This window comes from Eriocheir sinensis, chromosome 57, assembly GCF_024679095.1.
Source record: "Eriocheir sinensis breed Jianghai 21 chromosome 57, ASM2467909v1, whole genome shotgun sequence".
Taxonomy (NCBI): Eukaryota; Metazoa; Arthropoda; class Malacostraca; order Decapoda; family Varunidae; genus Eriocheir; species Eriocheir sinensis.
Genome location: NC_066565.1, coordinates 4,861,299 through 4,885,855, shown reverse-complemented (window position 1 = coordinate 4,885,855; position 24,557 = coordinate 4,861,299). Strand labels below are relative to the sequence as shown.

General features: G+C 42.2%; 2 protein-coding genes across 3 annotated transcripts in view; one reads left to right on the top strand and one right to left on the bottom strand.

Annotated features, from left to right (window-relative positions):
- Positions 1-238: 238 nt before the first annotated feature.
- Positions 239-12,831, bottom strand: LOC126984342 (zinc finger protein 157-like). Its single transcript, XM_050837956.1, has 3 exons — positions 12,820-12,831; positions 11,624-11,788; positions 239-6,728 (listed from the first exon to the last, which is right to left on the bottom strand). The coding sequence occupies exons 1-3, from the start codon at positions 12,829-12,831 to the stop codon at positions 6,093-6,095; spliced, it is 813 nt and encodes a 270-aa protein (XP_050693913.1). The 3' UTR covers positions 239-6,092.
- A 2,708-nt stretch (positions 12,832-15,539) lies between these two features.
- LOC126984664 (phospholipid-transporting ATPase ID-like) overlaps positions 15,540-24,557 on the top strand; it is a 199,204-nt gene continuing 190,186 nt past the window's right edge. The window contains exon 1 of one of the 2 annotated variants that reach the window (XM_050838545.1): positions 15,540-15,656. The gene's annotated coding sequence lies outside the window, so the exon portion shown is untranslated. The remainder of the gene's footprint in view (positions 15,657-24,557) is intronic. The other variant, XM_050838548.1, reaches the window with a different exon arrangement.

The following is a 24,557-nucleotide window of genomic DNA, read 5'->3' as shown; positions in this document are numbered from 1 at the left end:
TATAATATATGGTATCTTTTGGGAAAGGGTAAGGTTCCCTGAAGCCAGCAAAGGTGGTACACTTGACAAGTTCAAGTTAGGTAGTCTTGCTATCCTAATGTACATGACAACCTCAATTTGATATAAAATACACTTTAAAAGTCCACATGAAATAGGTTTTTCACTACACTAAGGTGTTTTCTAGGTTATGACAAGTTTAAGTTTAACAACAGTTTGGTATCTGGATAGAAACACAGAATACAGAGTCTTTTTATTAAAGAAAAAACGTGAAAAATACATGACAATGATACGTATATATACAGTAACACTCCCTACGTCTGAGGTGAGCCGAATGCTACTGTTACTGAGTGGCGGCGGCAACTGGCAACACCAGCCGGCGGCCGGCGCCAGTCACCGCCGACTGTCTGCCCTGAATGAGATAAGCTAATTCACCTCAGCCCTAGAATAGATAAACCATTGTTTTTCATATTATTATGCTAAGACAAACTGACGCAGCCAAGACTATGGGGAGTGAACGGACTGTTGACTACGCGGTGCTATTGTGAGCCGCCAGCCACCTTACAACGCTGTCTCCGGCCGTAACCACAAGAGCGCTGTTCTTTGTGAAGATATTACCGACTCCTTGCTCTACAACAGCAAGTTAACTCAGGTGTCATCCTCAATCCCTTCAGTAGCAATCAGTGGGGGTCTGTGTCCTATCGCCAAGCCCGGGGGTTCTTAGGAGCAGGTCTCCATGCAGGGCCCATTCCCATCCTGACCTAGAGTCCCAATGCCTTGAGAGCCATCACCAGAACCTCCAGTGACAAAGGATTACTGTATCACTGGCAAAAACAAGGTATTCCCAACAGATGCTCCACAATGACAATGGTCCACAACTCTACTTAGTACCCAGTCAATACAAGTGTTGAAAAGTGATGGGGCAAGGACACAGCCCTGCTTCCCTCCTTCCTGTGTTCACATGGAAGAAGCAGGACATGTCCCCACCAACACTTAACAGCTTCACTCTTGTCCCTGAGTACAAGCCAGTCTATAGAACAACGGTTTGTGCAAGAATGAGATCTCAGAGTGCCTCATGATGCACTGAATCACATCAGTCAATGGGGGCATATGCAAGGGGGCACATCACCTCACTCACCCTACAACAACAAGTCCGGGGGTCCCTCCAGGCAAGTATCCCTGCAGGCCCCCTTCCCATCCTGAGTACCTCCTGGCAGGATCTATCAACTTGCTCAAGCTACAAACTCTGTGGGCATACCCTTGGCCTCCTCCACTCAGGGTTGTCCCTTACAAAGACAACCTGATGAGCAGGTCTGCTTCTGGGTAGTGTTGACGGACTATGCAGGTAATATATGTCGAATCAGTCTCACGGAGTAGTTGCCAGTCTGACACAGTCATTCCAGCGATATCCCATGATTCTGCGTAGACACTTATTACCAAAGGTATCAATCTGCCTCTCCAAGTCCCCATTTAGTGTCCATGTCTCACTGCCATACAGTAGGACAGGGAGCACAAGTCAGGACTTGAAGATTCAGATCTTTGTCCTACACAGGTATCGACAATGCCATACACTCGTGCTGAGTGAGTCCATAACACCGTGGGCCAGGCCAGTCCACTATAGAACTTCCTGGCAAAGCTCACCTTTGTTCTGAACTACACTACCAAGGTATGTGAAATGTTCTGAGAATCATATGCTTATTAATACTACTATTTCTCTCCATAAAACTGGTCATTACTGTTTCAATTATCTGATTTGCATTTCTTTTAGTAGAATGACTTTCGCTTTCTAGTGCTGGGATATTTTCAATATAATCCCTTTAACAAGTGAATGCATTACAGCATGAAATTAAGAATTACAGTGGAAGCAAAGCAACTTTCTGTGACAGAATGAAACTTTGGAGAAGAACCTCGCGGTCTATGAGGATCATTTGCGCCAAAATCTGTGCATCAAGATTTACCATGCAACTATTTACCTGCCACGACGTCATAAAGATGCAAAAGACGCAAATCATGTGTATGGCTGCAACATACATCTTCCCCACTCACTATAGGCACTCAAATATGAAGTCCGTTTGGTTGGGGCTCACGCCTCTCCCCAGCACTGACACATCACCCCCAATACATGCTGTTGTATATCTAGTTATACATAAGATCCGTCAATTATCTTCCCACTGAGCTGAATAGTGGACCGACATCTCTTCTGATGGTCTTGAAGCAGCCTTTTTATAACCAAAACTGATCACTTTTTGCAACTTTCCCCTGGCCATAAAAATAAGTTGAAATGGTTGCTGTTTTTTTCTGTTGTGGTGACTGGAGTTAGGGGAGTGAGGCAGCCGGCCCCTCACACCTCATCGCTAGCTAACAGGCCGTCTGGACCACATAGTTTGGCTGCGGTGATTTATGAGTGGATGTTTTTGTACAGTAAATTTTAGGAGTAAATAATCACTCCCTGCTATAACTACCTGACTTGATCTGTTTCTCGGGGGTAAGTAACAACAGTAATGGGTCTCTTGATAACTTAAAACGTCTTACGATTCACTGACCACATGGTCTGCCTCATGTACAAGGATTATCTCAGTGTGAATGTCTGTCTGTTCTCTGTGTGAAGGTCAAGAACGGATGATGGGAGAGTTTGTGGAGATACTGATCCAGACCCAGAGAGAGGTGCAGGAAGGTGGAGGATTATTCAATACTATTTCAATACAACGTCAGACTCGACAAATACTATACAACACCACCTCCAACAAGGGTGGGGGTGGAGAGTTAGATGCTGCAGTCAGGGGAGGGAGGTGAGGGGCCACGCCCTGCTTGGCGACAACTGCCTATATTCATAAAGGTTTCAAGGAAGTGGCCGGCTCACCCAGGCCAGACTCTTTGAACACTATCATATACTGCTTCAATATTTCTTGGGTGGCCTTGACGCAATCATTGGATGAGAGAGTCAAGAGAAAGCACCCAGTTTTGGTGATGCACCAGCGGGTAGCTCTGCTGCTTCCAAAGCATCACTACATTTTCCAAAAGTAGCTCAGATGTGGGCTCAGTTCCCCTCTACAAGTCTAGTCTATACATGTAACACTACCTTTCTGGGGCTTCTTGGAAAGTTCATTAGTACATGAAGGACGTCCCTGTGTTGGTGAAAACGTTCCTTGCTGGCGTCAGCGTTGGTTGGTCAACTTTGTGGCAGGGCAAGATTAATAGCCTCAGCCTTCACAGGAACACTCGGGCCTAACCATCCAGACAAAAATATAATCTTGAACACTGCCCCTAAATGTATTTTTCCAGCCTTAGGCCAAGTTTTTGTCCAAGAAACCTTTATAATGCAGGCCAAGTTGTCTCTTGATGGCTTGCTGTAGTAAGTCCATGTACAACTAACCAGTACAGAGAAGAGCACTTCTCTCTCACTCTAGACAAAGAATATGGCTGAGGGGAGGGAAGGGAGTGTAGCCACTAAGACAAAGGAGAAGAGGGAAGCCAAGTCAACCTGCAGGTGCTAATGTAGCTTTAGAGGGTAGGAGCAGGGAGTCCCCACCAGGCCACAATACCATACCGAGTCAAGAGGAAGGATGGGTCAGCCTGGCAGGAACACCGCTGCAGGAGAGGGTCACCAGAGGGCCAACAATGGGGCTTGGTGGACGTGCACACAATCAGAAGAGTCAACAGGACGGTAGTCAGTTAGGGGAAGGTAAAGGTTCCCTCTTGGGAAAGGCTCTTAACATAACATTCCAAAAGGTTGGAAATGGCCCTCAGGAAATCTTAAAACTGGCAAAAAATTAGTTATTAAATTGTCATCAAATTCTTGGCATTAAAGTCCCTGAATGAGGCAGTGTTGGCCTGCTCCTTGTGCAGTGCCAAGGATTTCTGTGATGATTCCTGGTGAGTATATTCTGCATATCTATAAGTTCAACAAACTGAACACCCTAAAGGGACTCATTCATTTTGTGCATCATTGAACTGGAGAACAACAAAGGTTGAAGGCATTCTAAGCATAGCTGGGCACGATAACAGAAAACCTTATTCCCAGTAACCGATAACGAAAAACCTTAAATGGTGATGACCGATATTCGTTAACTGGAGACACAAATATAGGCGATAACCGATACCCGATATAAATCCACAATTCCGATACTAGCTAGTGATAAGTCCGATAGGTGAAAACGATACTATATTGATATTTCAAATATAAAAAACATAGATGAATTCAAATTTTCATTATCCGTATTTTAGAAAACTTACAAAACCTGAACCGGTATTTTGTTATTTAGCATCCCCACCGTCAAAAGCTGGCGTGTTTATTTACAAACACTGGTCTCTCGTGAACTGTGCATGCTCAGACCAGCAAGCGTAGACCTGTACAGTCTCACAAAGTTTTTTAACCGTAATTAAGAGTTGCTGGAAGGCTGAATCAGATATACAGTACCACTACCACCATCATTGCTGTTTCTAAAACGACACTCTGTACGAGTTGTATTTATATGTACAGAGTGTTGTTCTAGAAACAGTGAGGATGGTGGTACTCTATGTTTGATTCAGCTTTCCAGCAACTCTTAATGTGTTAAAAAGCTTTGTGAGACTGTACAGGTCTACACTTACTGGTATGAGCATGCGCAGTTCATGAGAGACCAGTGTTTGTAAACAAAAGCGCCAGCTTTTGACGATGGGACACCAAATAATACAACACCGGGTGCCTTCAATACCATGGCATGCTCACAAATGAATATGGAATATCAAATTTGAAGCAATGAATAATCATTTTGGGGGCAAAGTTAAATGATTTTTCTCTGATATATTGATTTTTGAGTAACATAAAAAAAATAACCTAGTGTTTTAATTTTGATGATCTAAGTATGAAATCTCTTCACCGAAGATATTTCATGCCCCAAAGTTTTTTCATACAACACCGGGCCACGCATGCGCAGTAGGGAGACAACGTTTTTTTTTCTGAGGCGGAAAAAAGTAGCGATTATCGCTAGTTTGCTTACAAAAGTAACGAAGATACCGATATATATTTAAATAAGCAGCGGATGGCCGATAACCCGATTTTGTTATCAGCGATAAAGTATCGCGATAACTTATCGCGATAACGCCCAGCTATGATTCTAAGGACAATGAAGAATAAGAAATGGGCTATGGAAGATCACACCATGTGATGAACTAGTGACGGACAATTAGTCTAAGAGTAATGACTCAAACTTTAGGAGGCCGGGCAGGCAGGGTTGGGTGGAGTACACCAACATCAGATTAGAGATGGAGAACGTTGGGAAAGGGTTTCCTACAATGGGTGAAGATGAATGAATGCAAACAGTCTGTGGCATCAAACTGTTTGGTGTTCAGTTTGACCTATGTATGCAAACAACGATGAATCCACAACTTCCCAGAACCTTCAGTGGGCATCAAGTCAATGTTATCTCATCCAGGGACTTTTGGATGCTTCTAATAAGTCTGTAGGGCTGCAGGTGACCCTTGAGTGTTGCTGGGTGCCTAGGAGAAGTATAAGGCAGAACTGTGAGGCTCTGAAAAGGCCAAAGCATCATTGAGAAGAACAGAAATGGAATAATACACAATTAGCACCAAGCCAATCATGACTGTGTGGCACTAAGTAACAGTGGAGAGACAGACTGTAACTACTGCCTGGCTCTCTTATCTTGGGAGGAACTGAGGAAAAAGCATGGAAAAAAAACTAGTAAAGGAAAAGATAAAGACTATGCGGAGTTAGTTTGGCCAAGGAGACCAAGCTGTGATCTAGAAGGGAACACGATTGACCTTGAAGCAACATGCCTCAACACACTGCACTGACTGGCGCGGGTGATGAAGGGAAAGCGAGAATGCTGCAGCCAGAAAGTTTAACACCAACACGCCGAGCAGAAAAACCTGAGCTGTAGGAGAGGACCGACCCGTCCCGACCAGTAACACTCCTCGTCCTGAACTGCCTCCCACAAGACCTCACTCACCCCTCAAGCCATATTGTCAGATGTGGCATGTGACCTCGTAATTCTATGTAATTTTTTTTTTACTTTTGGGATTCGTAATAGCTAGCACGTGTGTGTAAGGCTCAATATGACTTCTTAAGGGATTTCTTCACGCTGCATACATGCTTCCTAATAGGTGTGTGTGAGGATGTGTTGATTGAGGTGGTACTTTTGAGCAAACTTTTTCCCACACTCTTGACATTCATGGTTTCTGACACCGGTGTGGGTGAGGGAGTGGCGCATGAGGGCGAACTTAACACTGAACTTCTTGGCGCACACGGTGCACTCATAATCCCTGACACCGGTGTGTGTCAGGACGTGTTTGCTGAGGTGGGGCTTCTGCGAGAACTTCTTGCCGCACACCGTGCATTCAAAATCTCTGACGCCAGTGTGGGTGACAGAGTGTCTGGTGAGGTCGCTCTTGAAGCGGAAGGTCTTACCGCACACCTGACACTCCAGCTTCCGCTCCACCTTCTGGACGGAGGTGTCTGCGGCGAGATGCTTCTCCTGCTGGTCCCGGCTGCTCATGTTGCTTCCCTGCTTCGGGGCCTCCACGGCACCACTACTCTCGGCAGTAGTCGTCCACACGGGAGGCGGCGTCAGCAGGTCTTGCCAGAACCCGCCGGGAAGTTGGATGGAGTACTGTGGCCGCTCCAGCGTTGCACCTGACGACCACACACGCGGGAGTGCTGCGGGAGGCTGTGTGGTGGGGAGGGCCGTGCTGGCGGGAGTGGCCGCAGCACTGCTCAAGGCCCGCTTCAACACCTGCAAGAATGTAATGCTGTTATAAAAGATGGTATATAGAAATGGTTATTGATTTACATTATACAACTAAAAGAGAAAGATGAAAGCTGATACACCCTTCCTCAATAGGCCGACTGTCCCATGTGTGGCCTGCCAGTGACTAGTGAGAGATGTGGTCACGATCTGAGGAGCTCCAGCATGGGTTAGGTTACTAATTTGCTAAAGCCAAGTTACTAATTTAGTGGCCTAGGTTACCAAGTTGGTGGGGTTCGGTTAGTAGTTTGGTGTGGCCAGATTACTACAATATCTAGTTTAAGTTACACTGTATGGGGTTAACTCATTTTTAAAATCTATTGCAAAAATTTAAACTACTAATTTCTGAGGAAAACGCAGGCAAGGTTTGCTCAACGTACACAACAGTATCTGAAAAATGGGTAATTAAGCAGTTGCCACGTGCCTCTAAGAATAACATTTGCACCTTCACATTATAGTTACATCGTGAAGTGCAATACTTGCTCCTTGACTACTATACATAATATAAATATGCAAATCACAGCAACTCTTTTTAAAACTAACACACCTTCTAACCTGACCTAACAGATAGCAACTTACAGCCATGAAGTTAGTACAAAACCATCACTACTAAATAGTAACCCTGCTCCACTACCAAAGCAGCTCACAAAAGTGTCCAGAGTGGGTGCTTTAAGAGGCAGGAATAACCAAGTGTGGAGGTCACTTGCCCGTAAATATTATTCAGAAGTGTTTGGTAGCGTCCCTACCAGGAAAGACATACCGTGCTGGAAGGAAAGTAAGGTGGGACGTGAGATACTTGTAAGGTGGATATCATGATGAGAAAACAGACTGAAGTGCTTCAGCCAAGTAGTCACCAAAAATGCTTTTAGGAATGAATTAGGTGTTTCTAGATAACAGAACTGCATTGTATTGACAGTTCTGACTACTAACTTGGATTCTTACCCCCCAACTCCCCTTCATATTATTGTCAAAGGATGAACATCATGGAGAAGAAGAGAATGTGATCATCAAGAGGGGGAGAAAATGAGGACGTTAAATGAAAAGAAGAAAATATTAAAGACTGTAACTGTAACAAAGATATAAATGGTTATAAACTACTTTGAACCTCACAGTGCCCTGCTGTAAGCCAAGGGATAGTAAGTAACTGGTACATGACTAAAACGATGAAAGTCAAAGATGTGTTGGTATTGTTCTGCATGTGACATCAAGGTAAGGAAGTATCTCAAGGAGGCAGAGATGATGAACACAATGCAGAAATGAAGATGGGAGCATAACTAGGAGAAAAACATATGTTCAAAAAAGATGGAAGAACTCAAAAAAGTGTAATGAGAGAAAAGAATGGAAGAACAGAGAGCTTAAGGCAGAAGTCATTAAGTGAATGAGGAAACAGAAAATAGAAAAAAAAATGAAAATGCTTGACAAGAGATAATAAGGAAATGTTGAGGAGTGTTAACCCAGTAGCAGCGGGGATCATGTTTCTTAATGGTCCCCCAAGCGAGAAAAATTAGTAAAAATCATCACTCACACAAACCATTTCATAATGCATATCAAAGCATTTGTGATCAGTTTATGCATCATCTATTTTGGGAGGTTTAAATTTGGCCCGTTGCTGCTACACGGTGAAGCCACAAATTTGGCCCATCGCTGGTACAGGGTTAAGATGCTTGATGAAATAATATGATGAGTAGTGTTTCAGAATCTGTCCCCTGCTATCCACAGGCATTAGAATAGGGGACACAGACTCCAGTGAATAACAAATTTCTGAGACTATTTTGCATTACCTCAAAAAAGTCTCTAAACCAGCAAAAAAACACTGGGAGCAACTTTACACAAACTATACCACCTAATAAAGCATACCATTATCTGAAAGCAGCATAAAATATCATAAACAGTATCTTTCATCAGCTATACATACTACAAACTGTACTGTAATTCACTGAAACTTCTTACAAATATGCAGCCACTCGCAGAAATCTTCTTTAAATGCAGAATGATGAAGTTAATATCAAATGACAAAGTTTGGGAGGAAGGATTAATTGACTGATTGGTTACTGATAGATCAGGGCGTTCCATTAAGGCGTCACAACTACCATACCCGGTTATGTGACGCTGAAAAATTAGCCGCAGGAGGAAAACATGAAGTAAAGGTAAAAGGAACACGCTACAGCTGCACGTGACCTCGCTGCCCATTTGATCTACCGGCTCGAAGGGGAGGTCGAACAGCTGGGTGGGCTGCCTGTTGACTGCCTGGGCCATTTACCAAACTGCTGTTATTTTAAAGGGGTTAGGTCAGTGTTATAGTGCCTGCTGGTTCACACTTCTGGTGGGTTAGGTTAGTGTATAATGGGGCAGGTTGGTATTATGGTGGTGGCCAGGAGACCCTCCATTTAACAACACATTTTTCATCTAACACTGCTACCCTCCTTTAAACATGAATTAAATTAGGGGCATAACATAAAAACACATTGTGCATCAGTGAGGCCAATCAGTCAATCAAAAATCAGAGAAACAAGATGAAAAGTAATAAAATGTGAAAGTCCACTGATAAGAAAGTGTCAAGCGAGAGACACCGTCCCTCCCAACCCCTGATTGGCTAAATGGAACAGGGACACGACCACAGCGTCAGTTACCTGGTGACTTGAATCTCTCCAGCCACTCATTGGTTGATTTTATTCTGCAATCTTTGACACACACACAGGGAATAATTCAATCAATGTTCAAATTCACGACCTAAGATGGAATGATATCAAATTTTTGACAGCCATTTTGCACAAGGTTCATACTTACATAATGTGTTGTATTTTGGACTCTGAATGTGGTGCATAACTAATAGCTTCCAAAAAATTAAAAGAAATTAATATGAAGTAGTTGAATAGTTGAGTGCAACCTAGCACATCATACTTTGGCAGCGGGGGGTCAGGCTAAGTTAAATATGCCAAGTTTAATTGTTTACGGTAAAAATATCTTCAATTCTAATTCCTTTATGTGATCAACTCTCCTGTAAAGTACGGCAGTGCACTACTAGGGGCCAGTGTTGCCACTTCGTCGAAAATTCACACAAATTGAAGGGGTAAATTAGCTTTTGTGGGAGCTCTCGTGGGAAGACATTTTTAAGCAAGCATTTTGCACTAAGTTTTTATGGGAATATTAATTTAATGTAGATTCATTTGTGGAAATGTTACAGTTTGTGGTGTTTTGCAAGAATTAAATTAAACAAATTACCAGACAATGTCAAAGAAAACGTACCCAATGACACTTGATACGTCCTGAGAGGGGAGCGGGAGGGTCGGAGGCAGAGGCACAACCCTAAAATTTCTTGGAGTCCACACCCCTGCAGGACACTGGTAAGCAAGCAGAGTGCATAAATGTATGAACACTTGAATTTTGTGACTGACCTTTGACAAAATAGTACCTAAGGATTTAGTGGGTTGGGTTAGTCAAAGTGGTGGCTGCTTCACTATTCTGAGTCAGGTAAGTGTTACAGTGCTCTAGGTTAGAGCTTTAGTGGGTCAGGTTAATGTTCTAGTGGACTAGGTTAGAGCTTCAATAGGTTAGGTTAGTGTTATGATGGGCTAGGTTAGAGATATAGTGGGTTAGGTTAGTGCTGGTGGTGGCTGGGTCAACATCCAAGGCTAGGTTACCACAACTTGGGTCCATTAGGCCGTCGAGTCCTGCACATGTATAATGCAGCCATATTATCAACAAATGGTAAAATTACAGAAGTACACCCGTCACCCACTGACTGCCAGTGACAGCTAACGGCACAGTGTGAAGTGTATCACATATTTATCATAAACAAATAATCTAACCAAACCTAACCTGACTATCCTAACCTAACCTGACCTAATTTACCTAACCTAATGTAGCCTTACTAAATCTAACTTAACTGAATCCAATCTAACTCACCTAAATGATCTATGCAAACCATATCTTGCCTAACCTATACAAAGCAAATCTAACCTAACCTAAGCAAACTAAATCTAACCTAACCTAACCTGACCTAAGCAAACTAAATCTAACCTAAGCCACAGTAATCAGACCTGACCTACCTTATCTAGGTAAATCTTAGGAATAGCGGCTCCTAGCAGGTGCGCATTTAGAGCACAGTGTGGTGGTAATTACAACATTTCTAGCACATATAACGGGGTTTTGACAAGCGGACAGGCGTGTTTATGTCACAAGGGGTGTATTTTTCCACGCTGGCCGGACTGCAAGCTCCAGGGTGAAGAAAGGGAAGAGCCCACACAGAAAAGTACACCCCTTGTGACATAAACACACCTGTCCGCGTGTCAAGACCCCGTCACACATGCTAGAAATATTGTAATTACCACCACACCGTGCCCTAAATGTGCACCCGCTAGGAGCCACTATTCCTAAGATTTTCCCTTATCTAAATCTCATCTAGCCTAACCTAACCTGTATCCTGCTGCAAAAAGTTGATAAATAGAAATAAAAGAACCTAGTATTGCATGAATGAGGAAAGCCAAGTGGTACAGGAGAGGGATACAATGTGTTGTATATGCACAAAGTACTACATGGAGCACAGCGGCATCCCTCACACTGAACCTCTGGAATAACACCCACAGGTCCCCTCCCCTGCTGAAGACAGAAAAAACTATATCACAACAACATGGAACTGAAGAAAAAAGAAAACTGAACAAAACTGAGACACACAACAATGCCAATCAACAATCACGAATAAGTCACAAGTGGGAGCCGTTACGAAGGCAATCCCACGCCTACTCATGGACTGGACTGGAGTGGGTGCAGTGAGCGGGTTAGGAACAAATGGGTGACCCGGGTGTGGGGGGCGCGGGTCCCCCAACACCTGGCGGGCCGGGCAGGTGACGGCCCCAAGCCTGCCCCGCCCCCACGCCGCCTACCTTCTGGGCTCGCCGCGCCTCAGGTGAAGAAGGGAGCTGGCTGCAGGAGATCCCAGGGTGACGTGGGTGCCGGGGGCGTGCTGGGGGCGCCTTGGGGAGCTGGGGAGGCCTGGGGAAGGGCTTGTGGCCGCCGAGGGACGCAGGGACGCTGAGGGGAGGCCGCCGCTACGCACGGACCGTCTCCATCCCGGGACTGGCACCAAACCGCTTCTATTTCCCTTATTTGACCTCTTCTGACCTTGTACCAGGATCAACGGACCTTTCCCTGGGGTGAGTAGCATTGGTGCATTGTACGTACATGTAATTTCACCACAGCACTGAGATTTTTCCAGGACTGTCACCTAACGGCTTTTATCTCGGATCCTTTATTTGATTTCCCTTCTGACTTTATATCAGGATTAATGGACCTTTCTTTGGGGTGAGAAGCATGAGTGAATTGTACATATAAAAAATTGCAATATCTCAGACATTCTACCCGAGGACTCTCACATAACCGTTTTTATTTCCTTTATTTGACTTCTATTATGAGCTTGTACGCTATACAGTGCATGGCGGCCGGACAGTGGGCACCGCTAACCGAAAAGTTAGCTTCGTTAACTGGTAATGCACTAACTAAAAATTTAGTTTCGCATACGCTACGCCGCTAAACTGATAAAGAAATTAATGGAAGCTATAATAACGCTAACCGCTAACTTTTTTATATGGATTTAGCTTCGGTTTAATATTATATCTTTTTAGTTTCATGGTGCTACCTACACATGTATTAATAGTTGTATAATCACACTCTGTCCTGCCTGGGGGTTGGGATGGCATGTTCCTCCCTTCTCCCTTGTTGTTTACCTGCAACAATAAACTATCAATCAATCAATCTAAAATCCTTAAAAACAGCCTACTCTTTGGATCTGAATTTAGCGATTAACGATACAGCGCCTCTTCTCTTCGGATCCGGCGCCTATATAGTGACTTGAAATTTCAATATGTTGTAGCTTCGACATAGATCGAGCTTTCCAGATATGTATATAATGCATATATAGAGTTTACTTAGGGTGGCACTTGACGCACCGAAAGTGCAATACATTGGCGTTGGTACTCTCTCTTGATTTAAGGACAAATTAAGTATACTTCTAAAGTACTTCTCCAGCAGGTGGGACCAAGGGGAACGTAATTTGTGCCATCAGCTTGAGTGTCCGCCTCACCCGCAGCTGCATGCTGTCTGCAACAATAAACTTATCAATACAATTAATCAATCAATCTATAATTTTTCTTTTGAGTGAGAAAATTTAACATGAATGAATTGTAGCCTACATATAAAGAAATTGCAGAAACTTAGATATTTTATTACAGCACTAATTAAGATTTCCCCTGAAGCACCAGCGTTTTATTTCCTTACTTAACTTCTAAGAGCTTACTTATACTATGATGACCTTTATTTGTTTAAATGAGAAATATGAGTGATTTGTAACATGTAAAGACGTGTTGAATTAGAAATCTTATAACTACTCAAACAACAGCAGATCTACCCTTTATTTGACTTATGATTGATTGATTGATTGATTGATTTTTGTTTAGTAAGAAAAAGAAGATCGCATTTTTTGTACAACGTATTGGACAGTGTTCCAGGTTTTGACCGAGCAGGATCAAAATAAAGGTTCGTGCCGACGTGCGGCGTCTCATTCTCCAGGTCAACATTATTGAAATCACCGCAGCTGCGGCAACAGTCAAAGCTAGTGTAGAGAGATCTGGTGTGTATGTGCAAAAGTGTGCAACAATAAACTTATCAATCAATCAATCAATCAAAAGTGTGTCGCCTTGCCCCACACGGGACAACCACGTATACGCCCTCAGTATACGTACTGTTCTTTTCGATGCAAGTCAGATTTTATGTTTTTGCACCTTGTATGTAATATTTTTAGGGTATCGCTGTATTGCAAGGCCCTGGCAGTAGCCCCTACTACAACGTATCCCGGAAATTAACTTTAAGGTTATACGGACCATTCATGTATAGGTTAAGCAGGAAATATTATAGGATTAAGTTAAGGACGGAAGTTACATAAGTTAAAACCGGAAGAATAGATTATATCGGCCTTCCGGCGGTGGCTGAGTGGATAGCGTAGGACGACGCGAGTTCGCTCCCCGCCCGCGGTGCCACAAGCCCCGGCGGGATTTTTCAGTCACTGCCGAGTGGCCCAAGACTACCCACATGCTGTCCCAGAAGACTACCTATCAGCCCGGCCTCTACATTCTAGGATGAAAGATGAGCTCCGGGGGGCAGGATGAGCCAATGTAAGATGGCGCCACTATAAACACTTGCCTGCGCCACAACGGGCTGGGCCGACCATCAGGCCCCTCCATGCAAGCCTACTGGTGCCATAGGCGGAAACGTAAAAATAAATAAATAAATAAATAAATCTATCCTTATATTTCCTGCTTAACCTACGAAGTGGTCGCAAAAGCTCACTTCATGGATATGGCAAGTAGCGGATTGAGCACGATATGGCCCGTGAAGCAGCGACGCGCGGCGAAGATTGATTGATTGATTGATTGATAGTTTATTGTTGCAGGTAAACAACAAGGGAGATCACGAACCTGCTTGTTTTTGTGTTGGAAGTGGAGTGTGACCACCCATTCATTATTATGGGGCCGTGATGATTTGGACCGTTGATTTATTCATGATTCTGATCAATTTTATATCAGTTTAAACCTCAAACAACGGCCATCGTTAATCAAACCAATATACCTAGCCTACTGATTGATTGATAGTTTATTGTTGCAGGTAATCAACAAGGGAGAAGGGAGGAACATGCCATCCCAACCCCCAGGCAGGACAAAGTGTGATTATACAACTATTAATACATGTGCCTACTGATCAATGAACCTTTCTTTTGAGTGGAAAACATGAGTGAATAGTACATATGAAGAAACTGCAATAATTTAAACACTTCATCACAGCCCTAATAAGATTTTCCCATGGACTATACCCATGGACTATATCAGATAACCGCTTTTATTTCCTTTATTTGACTTTTTTATGAGCTCCACCACACTGAATGTCATTGTCACCAATCCTAACTATGAATTACTTGTTTTAAAACCTTCAGGAAGTTATCATATTCCGTATGGACGCTCTATAGTTAAATTGTTAATCGTACCAGGCTGTAATTTATCGTATTTATACATCAATTGTTGTATACCTGACCATGGCAGAGATTGATTGATTGATTGATAGTTTATTGTTGCAGGTAAACAACAAGGGAGACAGAGAAGTGTCGTACCCACAGCATCATATTTTTCGATTTCTGACCCAAAACTACTCTCAAAAAGCACCAATAATTAACCGTTTTAACGATAACTATAAATGGAGCCAGTGATTGGGGTCCAGCAGAGAGTTTTGGGGTAGGAAATCGGCAAACATGAGATTGTCGTACTCAGATCATCGTATTTACCGGTTTCTGACCCATAACTATTGCCAAGAAGCACCAATAATTAACCATTTCAACGATAAATATAAATGGAGCCAGTTATTGGGGGCCACCAGACAGTTTTTGGGTAGGAAATCGGCAAACATGAGATTGTCGTACTCGGATCATCGTATTTACCGGTTTCTGACCCATAACTATTGCCAAGAAGCACCAATAATTAACCATTTCAACGATAAATATATAAAAAAACAGTTATTGGGGTTTAGGAGACAGTTTTGGGATTGGGTCTCTCTCGCTTTCTTACATAATTTAGTTTACATTTTCCTCTTTTTCTCCTCCTCCTTCTTTTTATCTCTGTCTCTTCTCACTTCTTTCCTCTTAACATTTGTCCATCCCACTAAGTCAAGCATATCTTTCCCTTTCCCTCCTAGTTTTTTTTGGTAAATATGAGAAGCTGAAGTACGGTAGTCTGGCAAGGGTGATGTACGGAGGGCGAGACTGTCCATTGTGAAGACCGAGTTTGTTTTGAAGGGAAGGTGGTCAGTGAGGTCAAGTCTTCCTTATTATTCTGGATTTACCGCCGCCTCGTCTTCCTCACACCTCCAGTAGATGCGGTAAGTACACACATGGTCTCTCCCTCACTTACAATGCTCGGTAATAAGAAATAAAGTCATAAATAGCGTAAATATGGGTGGTCTTGTAGTGAGTCGTGGAGCTAACGTAGACTTGTCATTTTTCTTGAGAGGCGGTGAAAGGAAGTGATTTGAGGCTGAATTTACTGATACAGGATTTGATATGTGATTTATTTATGTGTTTTTGGTGTAATGATAAATGTGGCAATACTGGGTGGGTATATATCCGGGTGTAAGTGTGTATTAGTATGTGTTCGTGAAAGAAAGTGATTTGAGGCTGAATTTACTGATACAGGATTTAATATGTGATTTATTTATGTGTTTTTGGTGTAATGATAAATGTGGCAATACTGGGTGGGTATTTATCCGGGTGTAAGTGTGTATTAGTATGTGTTCGTGAAAGAAAGTAATTTGAGGCTGAATTTACTGATACAGGACTTGATATGCGATTCATTTATATGATTTTGGTGTAATGATAAATGTGGCAATACTGGGTGGGTATATATCCGGGTGTAAGTGTGTATTAGTATGTGTTCGTGAAAGAAAGTGATTTGAGGCTGAATTTACTGATACAGGACTTGATATGCGATTAATTTATATGATTTTGGTGTGCTGATGTATGTGGGTGTGGTGGTTTGGTGTAAATCCGGGTGTAAGTGTCTTGAACAGTGTATGGTTGGGTGTGTGGGTGTTGGTGAAGGGTTATAATTTGAAGCTGAAAATACTGATCCAGGGCTTTGATGTGTGTTTTATTTATATGATTTTGGTGTGTTAATGTGTCTGGGTGTGCTGGGTTGGTGTAAATCTGGGTGTAAGTGTCTTGAAGAGTGTATGGTTGGGTGTGTGGGTGTTGGTGAAGGGTTATAATTTGAAGCTGAAAATACTGATCCAGGGCTTTGATGTGTGTTTTATTTATATGATTTTGGTGTGTTAATGTGTCTGGGTGTGCTGGTTTGGTGTAAATCCGGGTGTAAGTGTCTTGAAGAGTCTATGGCTGTGTGTGGATGGGTGGGTATTGGTGAAAGGTTATAATGTGAGGCTGAAAATACTGATCCAAGCTCTGATATGTGTTTTATTTATGTGCTTTTGGTGCACTGAGAAATGTGGCAATACTGAGTGAGTGTGAATCAGGGTGTAAGTGTGTGTGGGGGAGGGGGGGGTATTGGTGAAAGGTTACAATGTGAGGCTGAAAATACTGATCCAAGCTCTGGTATGTGTTTTATTTATGTGCTTTTGGTGTACTGAGAAATGTGGCAATACTGGGTGAGTGTGAATCAGGGTGTAAGTATCCTGGAGTATGAGTATATATGTGTCTGTGTGTGTGTGTGTGTGTGTGTGTGTGGGTGTTGGTGAAAGGCTTTGATGTGTGTCTTATTAATGTGTTATTGGTGTATTGATAAGTGTTGCGATACTGGGTGAGTGTAAATCTGTGTGTTAGTGTCTTGGGGAGCTGTGTGAGGAGTGTATGAATGTGTTATTATTATTATTGAGATATATGAAAGCGCATCAAAGTGGGGAAAAAAAAGATATAGACCCAAATGTAGTCCTCTCGATCAGCAGACACGGATAGGATAAAAAAGAGTGACAATAAAGTAATCATCATTATCATTTAACGTCCATTTATTTCCTCTGGTGGGGTTGGACGGGATATGAGCCTCCTTCACTGTTGCCGGTCCATAGCCATTTCTTCCGTGGTGTTCAGCCTCCTCATATCTTCCTCCACCACCCTTCTCCACATCTTCCTTGGCCTTTCTGATGTTCTTCTGCCCTCTACCTCAAAGTTCAGTGCTCGTCTCAGGAAAAAGGGGGAACAGAAACATTATTGCCATCTTATTTCATGTATAAACTGCCATTCCTTTAGTGCCATGAGGGTGCTGTTTCATTGTTTCTCGACCATACATTATTTTCCTTATAGTAGGTTTGATTACTGTATATGATTCAAGTGTAATTTTATGCAGTGTTCTTCCTAGTTAGAGATGGCAATGATAGAAGATAATGTTGGTGTATTCTTAGCTAGTACAGGTTTTAACCAGTTTTGTGAAAGGTATTTGGGACAGGAAACCACATGGAGAAACTATGATGTAAGAGAGAGAGAGAGAGAGAGAGAGAGAGAGAGAGAGAGAGAGAGAGAGAGAGAGAGAGTTGACTATTGTACACCTTTACACACTAAATATATGTAAACAAACAGCTCAGATGAATTGAAGACACACAGACATAAAAATAGCCTGTAGCTAAAAAATCTAGCATAATATTTTAACCTAGCCTAATTCTGTGATCATTATTAGAATAACAACAATAATTCTAATAAGAACAAAACAACATATCTGCTCAATAGTTTCCTTGGTTCTCAAACGTTTCTGGAGGGCGTGTGTGTGTGAGGGAGGGAGAGGAAGGGGGGAGAGAGAGGGGGGAAGATAAGGGTGCACGATAAGACAGGCTAGATGTTTTAGGCCAGACGTTTGTTAGTGCTGATGGTGTGTTATGAGCTTTGGCATGATGTAATGGGTTTAAGTTGGATAAATTCATATTCAACAAGGACATAAGCAAGAATTAGTTTACCAATGCTGCTTTCACATGAGGCTACTGGTTACCGCCACTGGCCCAGTGTGAAAGGACTGGGCAACTCCGAGTAACTTGTGTCCACCGCAAGGTAGACACCTGCCGAAAAGGGCTTAACCCACTCCTGGTGAGGTATGATATACGGGATGAGGAGGGGGTGCTGCATGCCTATCAAAGACGCTCCCATGTCCTCACTTTTAGTATCACTGTTGTCTCATGAACACCAGAGAGAGTAGTGCAGCATACTTTCTCAAGACAAATTCTCTTAGCACACTTTCTTCTCATGGTTATCAGATGAAAGAACAGCATCAAATGATGAGATTTTTTTTCTTTGGTTTGCTGGCCAAGAAAAACAGGTGCCCTCAAAAGAGAGCATCAAACTCTGTTATCTAGAAGGAACTGGTCTGCACCATCCACTTCATGCTGACTTATATGCAGATGATTTTTAAAATTTCTTTCATACGAGCAAGCCTCTGTTTGAGTTTCTGAGCCTCATGAGTGACATCACAGGGGTTGAAGCAACCATGAGAGGAAGCACAAAGCTAGAGGAGAGCTTGCTGTAACTTGGAGGTAACTCATAAGTAACTAATCCAATGTATTTTGCCAGGATATCACTTAAAAACTGCTAGGTCTCCTTGTAATTAATTTTTATTTATGAGTAAGCACAGTACTTAAGGTGAATGCAGAATAATGTGAGTCCTACTATTCCAAAGAACCATAATAGCTCGTTAGGCTGTTGGCAGCAATAAGGGCTGGTGGCAGTGGGAGTAGGAGTAGATGTTCTTCTTCTCTGTAGGAAGTGTTTCAGAAAATAGTGATGACTTCCATAAAATGTTGGCCGCTGGGCATAGTGCAAGACTTGTGGGTGTGAGGGATGGCAAGTGTGAGGCGTCTGATATTGTGGGTGCTGCAGCCACTGATGGTAAAGCTGTTAAGCCTTGGCAAAATGTTCTTTTCCCCTTCCATCACAAAGACTTGGGTAACATTGAGGAGTGATGGACTGTGGATGAAAGTGATGGCAGCCAGTGGCTCCGTATGAAAGCTCCTATTTGAAACAATGCTTTACAGTGAGTGGCAGTCACTAGTTGTGTGAGCAAGCCAGAGTCAGACCCAGCTGCTCCACCGGGCAACCACAGTGGCATCGTATGAAAGGCTCCATTGAAAAGTGTGGGAGGTAACTTATACATAGTTAGGTACCTCTGCCGGTGGCCTCGTGTGAAAATAGCCTAATAGAGTGGTGGATGAGTGGAACAGGCCTGGCAGTCATGTTTTGAGTGTCAGTATGATAGACACATTCAAGAAGAGGTTAGCTAGGTTCATGGATAGTGAGGTTAAGTGGGGTTGGGTTTACAAGACCTGCCTTTTATAGACCTACCGAACTCTTGCAGACTCCTTAGATACTTACATACTTATTTCGGTGTTGGTTATTGCTCTAATCAGTGGTAGTAATTATTGGATTTATGAGTTGAGTTTTTACTGAACTATCTTAACCCTACCACTATGGCTACTTCTACTACTACTATTACTACTATTTCTTCTATGACTACTACTACTACTACTACAGTCTAACCAGAGGAAGGTGGCGGCTGGGGCAGGGCAGGCCGAGGTCATTAATAGCGTACACTAATATTCTCCCATGTTTCCACGCTCATGATTTCCTAACTCAACACCGTCATTCTTGCAACTTTTTTTAGTGGTTTATCGAAATTGGGTTTATTTTCATGCTCGGAGATCTGTTCGTTTACATTATATATCACGAATACTTTTGACGTTATTTGCCCATCCAAGACCTGTGATGAAAGCCAAAGTGACTGATTGTTCATGGCAGTTCATAGCAGTCTCCTTCATCTGTTATGGTTACAATTTTTTTTTCTTTTCATTCTTTGTTTTCCTTCAATGTTTTTTTCTCCTTCCTTCCCAGTGTTGTCCATTTTTCTAAGGCAAGAGTTTGTTAATATTTGTGCTTTCATTTATGTCCTTCTTCTTCTTCTTCTTCTCTTTCCTTTTTATCATCATCATCTTGTTGTTATTGTTGTTGTTGTTGTTGTTGTTGTTGTTGTTGTTGTTGTTGTTGTTGCTCTTCTTCTTCTTCTTCTTCTTCTTCTTCTTCTTCTTCTTCTTCTTCTTCTTCTTCTTCTTCTTCTTCTTCTTCTTCTTCTTCTTCTTCTTCTTCTTCTTCTTCTTCTTCTTCTTCTTCTTCTTCTTCTTCTTCTTCTTCTTCTTCTTCTTCTTCTTCTTCTTCTTCTTCTTCTTCTTCTTCTTCTTCTTCTTCTTCTTCTTCTTCTTCTTCTTCTTCTTCTTCTTCTTCTTCTTCTTCTCTTCTTCTTCTTCTTCTTCTTCTTCTTCTTCTTCTTCTTCTTCTTCTTCTTCTTCTTCTTCTTCTTCTTCTTCTTCTTCTTCTTCTTCTTCTTCTTCTTCTTCTTCTTCTTCTTCTTCTTCTTCTTCTTCTTCTTCTTCTTCTTCTTCTTCTTCTTCTTCTTCTTCTTCTTCTTCTTCTTCTTCTTCTTCTTCTTCTTCTTCTTCTTCTTCTTCTTCTTCTTCTTCTTCTTCTTCTTCTTCTTCTTCTTCTTCTTCTTCTTCTTCTTCTTCTTCTTCTTCTCCCTTCTTTTCTTCTTCTTCTTCTTATTATTATTATTATTACTGTTATTATTACTATTATTATTATTACTCTCTCTTCTCCTATCATCATCATCCTCTTCTTCTTCTTCTTGTTCTTGTTCTTGTTCTTTTTCTTGTTCTTTACCTTGTTTATTTTCTTCATTATCAGTTTCTTCATTCCTTTCCTTGTTTTTCATCATGACAAGCAAGTTTTTAAGGCCACAATCTGCATAAAATTGACTTAACCTGAACAGCAACTTTCACATTTCTCACTTTAGATTCAATACAATGTTTTTCTTTTTCATTGTTTTGTTCTCTATATTCATTTAAGTTTTAATATACGTTTTCTTCCGGCCTTGCAGACATTATTTTCATGTTTTTATTTACATTATTTGACAAGGCTTTGGTGGAGGTTGTGTTAGTATGTCCATGGGTAGTGTTGTGAGCCTGGTGATAGTTTGACAAGGCTTTGGTGGAGGTTGTGTTAGTATGTCCATGGGTAGTGTTATGAGCCTGGTGATAGTTTGACAAGGCTTTGGTGGAGGTTGTGTTAGTATGTCCATGGGTAGTGTTGTGAGCCTGGTGATAGTGTGAAAGGGCTTTGGTGGAGAGTTTGTTAGTATGTCCATGGTGAGCCTGGTGATAGTTTGACAAGGCTTTGGTGGAGGTTGTTAGTATGTCCATGGGTAGTGTTGTGAGCCTGGTGATAGTTTGACAAGGCTTTGGTGGAGGTTGTGTTAGTATGTCCATGGGTAGTGTTATGAGCCTGGTGATAGTTTGACAAGGCTTTGGTGGAGGTTGTGTTAGTATGTCCATGGGTAGTGTTGTGAGCCTGGTGATAGTTTGACAAGGCTTTGGTGGAGGTTGTGTTAGTATGTCCATGGGTAGTGTTGTGAGCCTGGTGATAGTTTGACAAGGCTTTGGTGGAGGTTGTGTTAGTATGTCCATGGGTAGTGTTGTGAGCCTGGTGATAGTTTGACAAGGCTTTGGTGGAGGTTGTGTTAGTATGTCCATGGGTAGTGTTATGAGCCTGGTGATAGTTTGACAAGGCTTTGGTGGAGGTTGTGTTAGTATGTCCATGGGTAGTGTTATGAGCCTGGTGATAGTTTGACAAGGCTTTGGTGGAGGTTGTGTTAGTATGTCCATGGGTAGTGTTGTGAGCCTGGTGATAGTTTGACAAGGCTTTGGTGGAGGTTGTGTTAGTATGTCCATGGGTAGTGTTATGAGCCTGGTGATAGTTTGACAAGGCTTTGGTGGAGGTTGTGTTAGTATGTCCATGGGTAGTGTTATGAGCCTGGTGATAGTTTGACGAGGCTTTGGTGTAGGTTGTTAGTATTGCCATGGGTAGTGTTATGAGCCTGGTGATAATTTGACGAGGCTTTGGTGGAGGTTGTTAGTATTGCCATGGGTAGTGTTATGAGCCTGGTGATAGTTTGACAAGGCTTTGGTGGAGGTTGTGTTAGTATGTCCATGGGTAGTGTTGTGAGCCTGGTGATAGATTGACAAGGCTTTGGTGGAGGTTGTGTTAGTATGTCCATGGGTAGTGTTATGAGCCTGGTGATAGTTTGACAAGGCTTTGGTGGAGGTTGTGTTAGTATGTCCATGGGTAGTGTTATGAGCCTGGTGATAGTTTGACAAGGCTTTGGTGGAGGTTGTGTTAGTATGTCCATGGGTAGTGTTGTGAGCCTGGTGATAGTTTGACAAGGCTTTGGTGGAGGTTGTGTTAGTATGTCCATGGGTAGTGTTGTGAGCCTGGTGATAGATTGACAAGGGTTTGGTGGAGGTTGTGTTAGTATGTCCATGGGTAGTGTTGTGAGCCTGGTGATAGATTGACAAGGCTTCTACACCATGAACACGAAAAACCACTCATAAGAAACCGACTAATCTCCTTTGTAGACTTTGGCAATTGTGTTGTGAGCGCTGAAAACGTTTGAGAATGCGTGTCACAGAACTCATGGGGTTGGCAACACTGTAAATGCATAACACGTGACGCAATACTTCCTACAATGCAACACTGCCGCGGGGAGAGACGGGACAAATAGAAGAATAGATAACTACATAGATAAAGAAGGAAAGGAGGAAGGAAGGAGAGATAAGAGAAAGGGAATAGAACAAAATAGATTGATACATAAGGCAGAAGAGAATGAAGGAATGATAAAACAGGTAGATAAGTAGATAGATAAATATTAAAAGAAAGGGAGGAAGGAGGAAAGGGAGATTAGATTGATGTAGAAGGGAGGGAATAAGAAGGAAAATAGATACTTTTATAGATGAATAATGAAGGAAGGAAGAAGGGAAGGAGAGAGAGGAGGAAATAGTTAGTAAAAGATGCTTAGAGAGAAGGAAGGAAGGGAGGAAGGAAAGATTGAGGGAAGGGAGGAAACATTAGAGAAGGAGAAGGAAGGAAGGAAGGAAGGAGAGAATGAGGGAAGGGAGAAAACAGAGAAGAAGGAAGGAAGGAAGGAAAGAGAATAAGGGAAAAAATAAATGATAAAGAAAGGTGAAAAGGAAGACAGGAAAAGGGAAAGAAAAAAGATAAAGTAATAATTGAATAAAGAAAGGAAGAATAGGAATAGGGCAAGAAAATAATTGAAAGGAAACAAGAAAGAAAGGAAGAAAATGAATGAAAAGAACAAAGAAAATAAGACAAAGAAGAAAGGGAAAGAAGTAACGTATGAAGAAAAGATAACAAGGAAGGAGGGAAGAAAAGAAAGAAGAAAAGGAAGAAAAGAAAAGAATGGAGGAAAAAGAAGAAAATGAAACTTGGAAAAATATGAAAAAGAAGGAAACAAAGAACAGGAAGGGAAGAAGCAGAGAGAGAGAGAGAGAGAGAGAGAGAGAGAGAGAGAGAGAGAGAGAGAGAAGCAACACCAATTTAACGAAAAGAAAGAAAAAGTTGGAAGAATGCAAGAATGTTTTTTTTTACTCTCTCTCTCTCTCTCTCTCTCTCTCTCTCTCTCTCTCTCTCTCTCTCTCGTGTGTGTGTGTGTGTGTGTCGCCTCGTTGACCGCTTTTTCTTCCTTCTCTTCTCCTCCTCCTCCTCCTCCTCCTCCTTGTCACGTCTTGTACTTGTCTCACTTCGGTGCTTGACTCTCTCTCTCTCTCTCTCTCTCTCTCTCTCTCTCTCTCTCTCTCTCTCTCTCTCTCTCTCTCTCTCGTTGTGGTCGCCATTTTTAAACCGAGCGATATTTTTTTTATAATTTCTATTTTTATACATTTTTGAGCTCTGTTATTTTCTCTTGGTTTAGATTTTTTTATTCCATCTTTTGTTTCCCTTAATTAATTTTCTTGTGTATAGTTTTTCATAGTTACTTTCTAATGTTATTTTTTGTTACTCCTACGGTCTCCTTTAAGCTGTTATTCCTATGGCGAGACTTCCAGGAATAGATTATTATGGCGGTGTTATGTTCTCGCTGTATCCTTCCGGTGGTGACATCCGGTTGAAAAACTTGCCTCACGCAGAGAAGCACACAGACTTACACTTATGTACAAGATCACAAACACTCACATTGACCCACACACACATACACAACGCAAACAGCTATAGGTTCATTACAATTACACAAAGGCATCACAACACGGATCAAACAACAGATAAGCATGGAAACTCTTCACACACGCAGACAAGCACGCAGACTCACACTTATGTACAAGATCACAAACACTCACATTGACCCACACACACACCTACACGACGCAAACAGCTATAGGTTCATTACAATTACA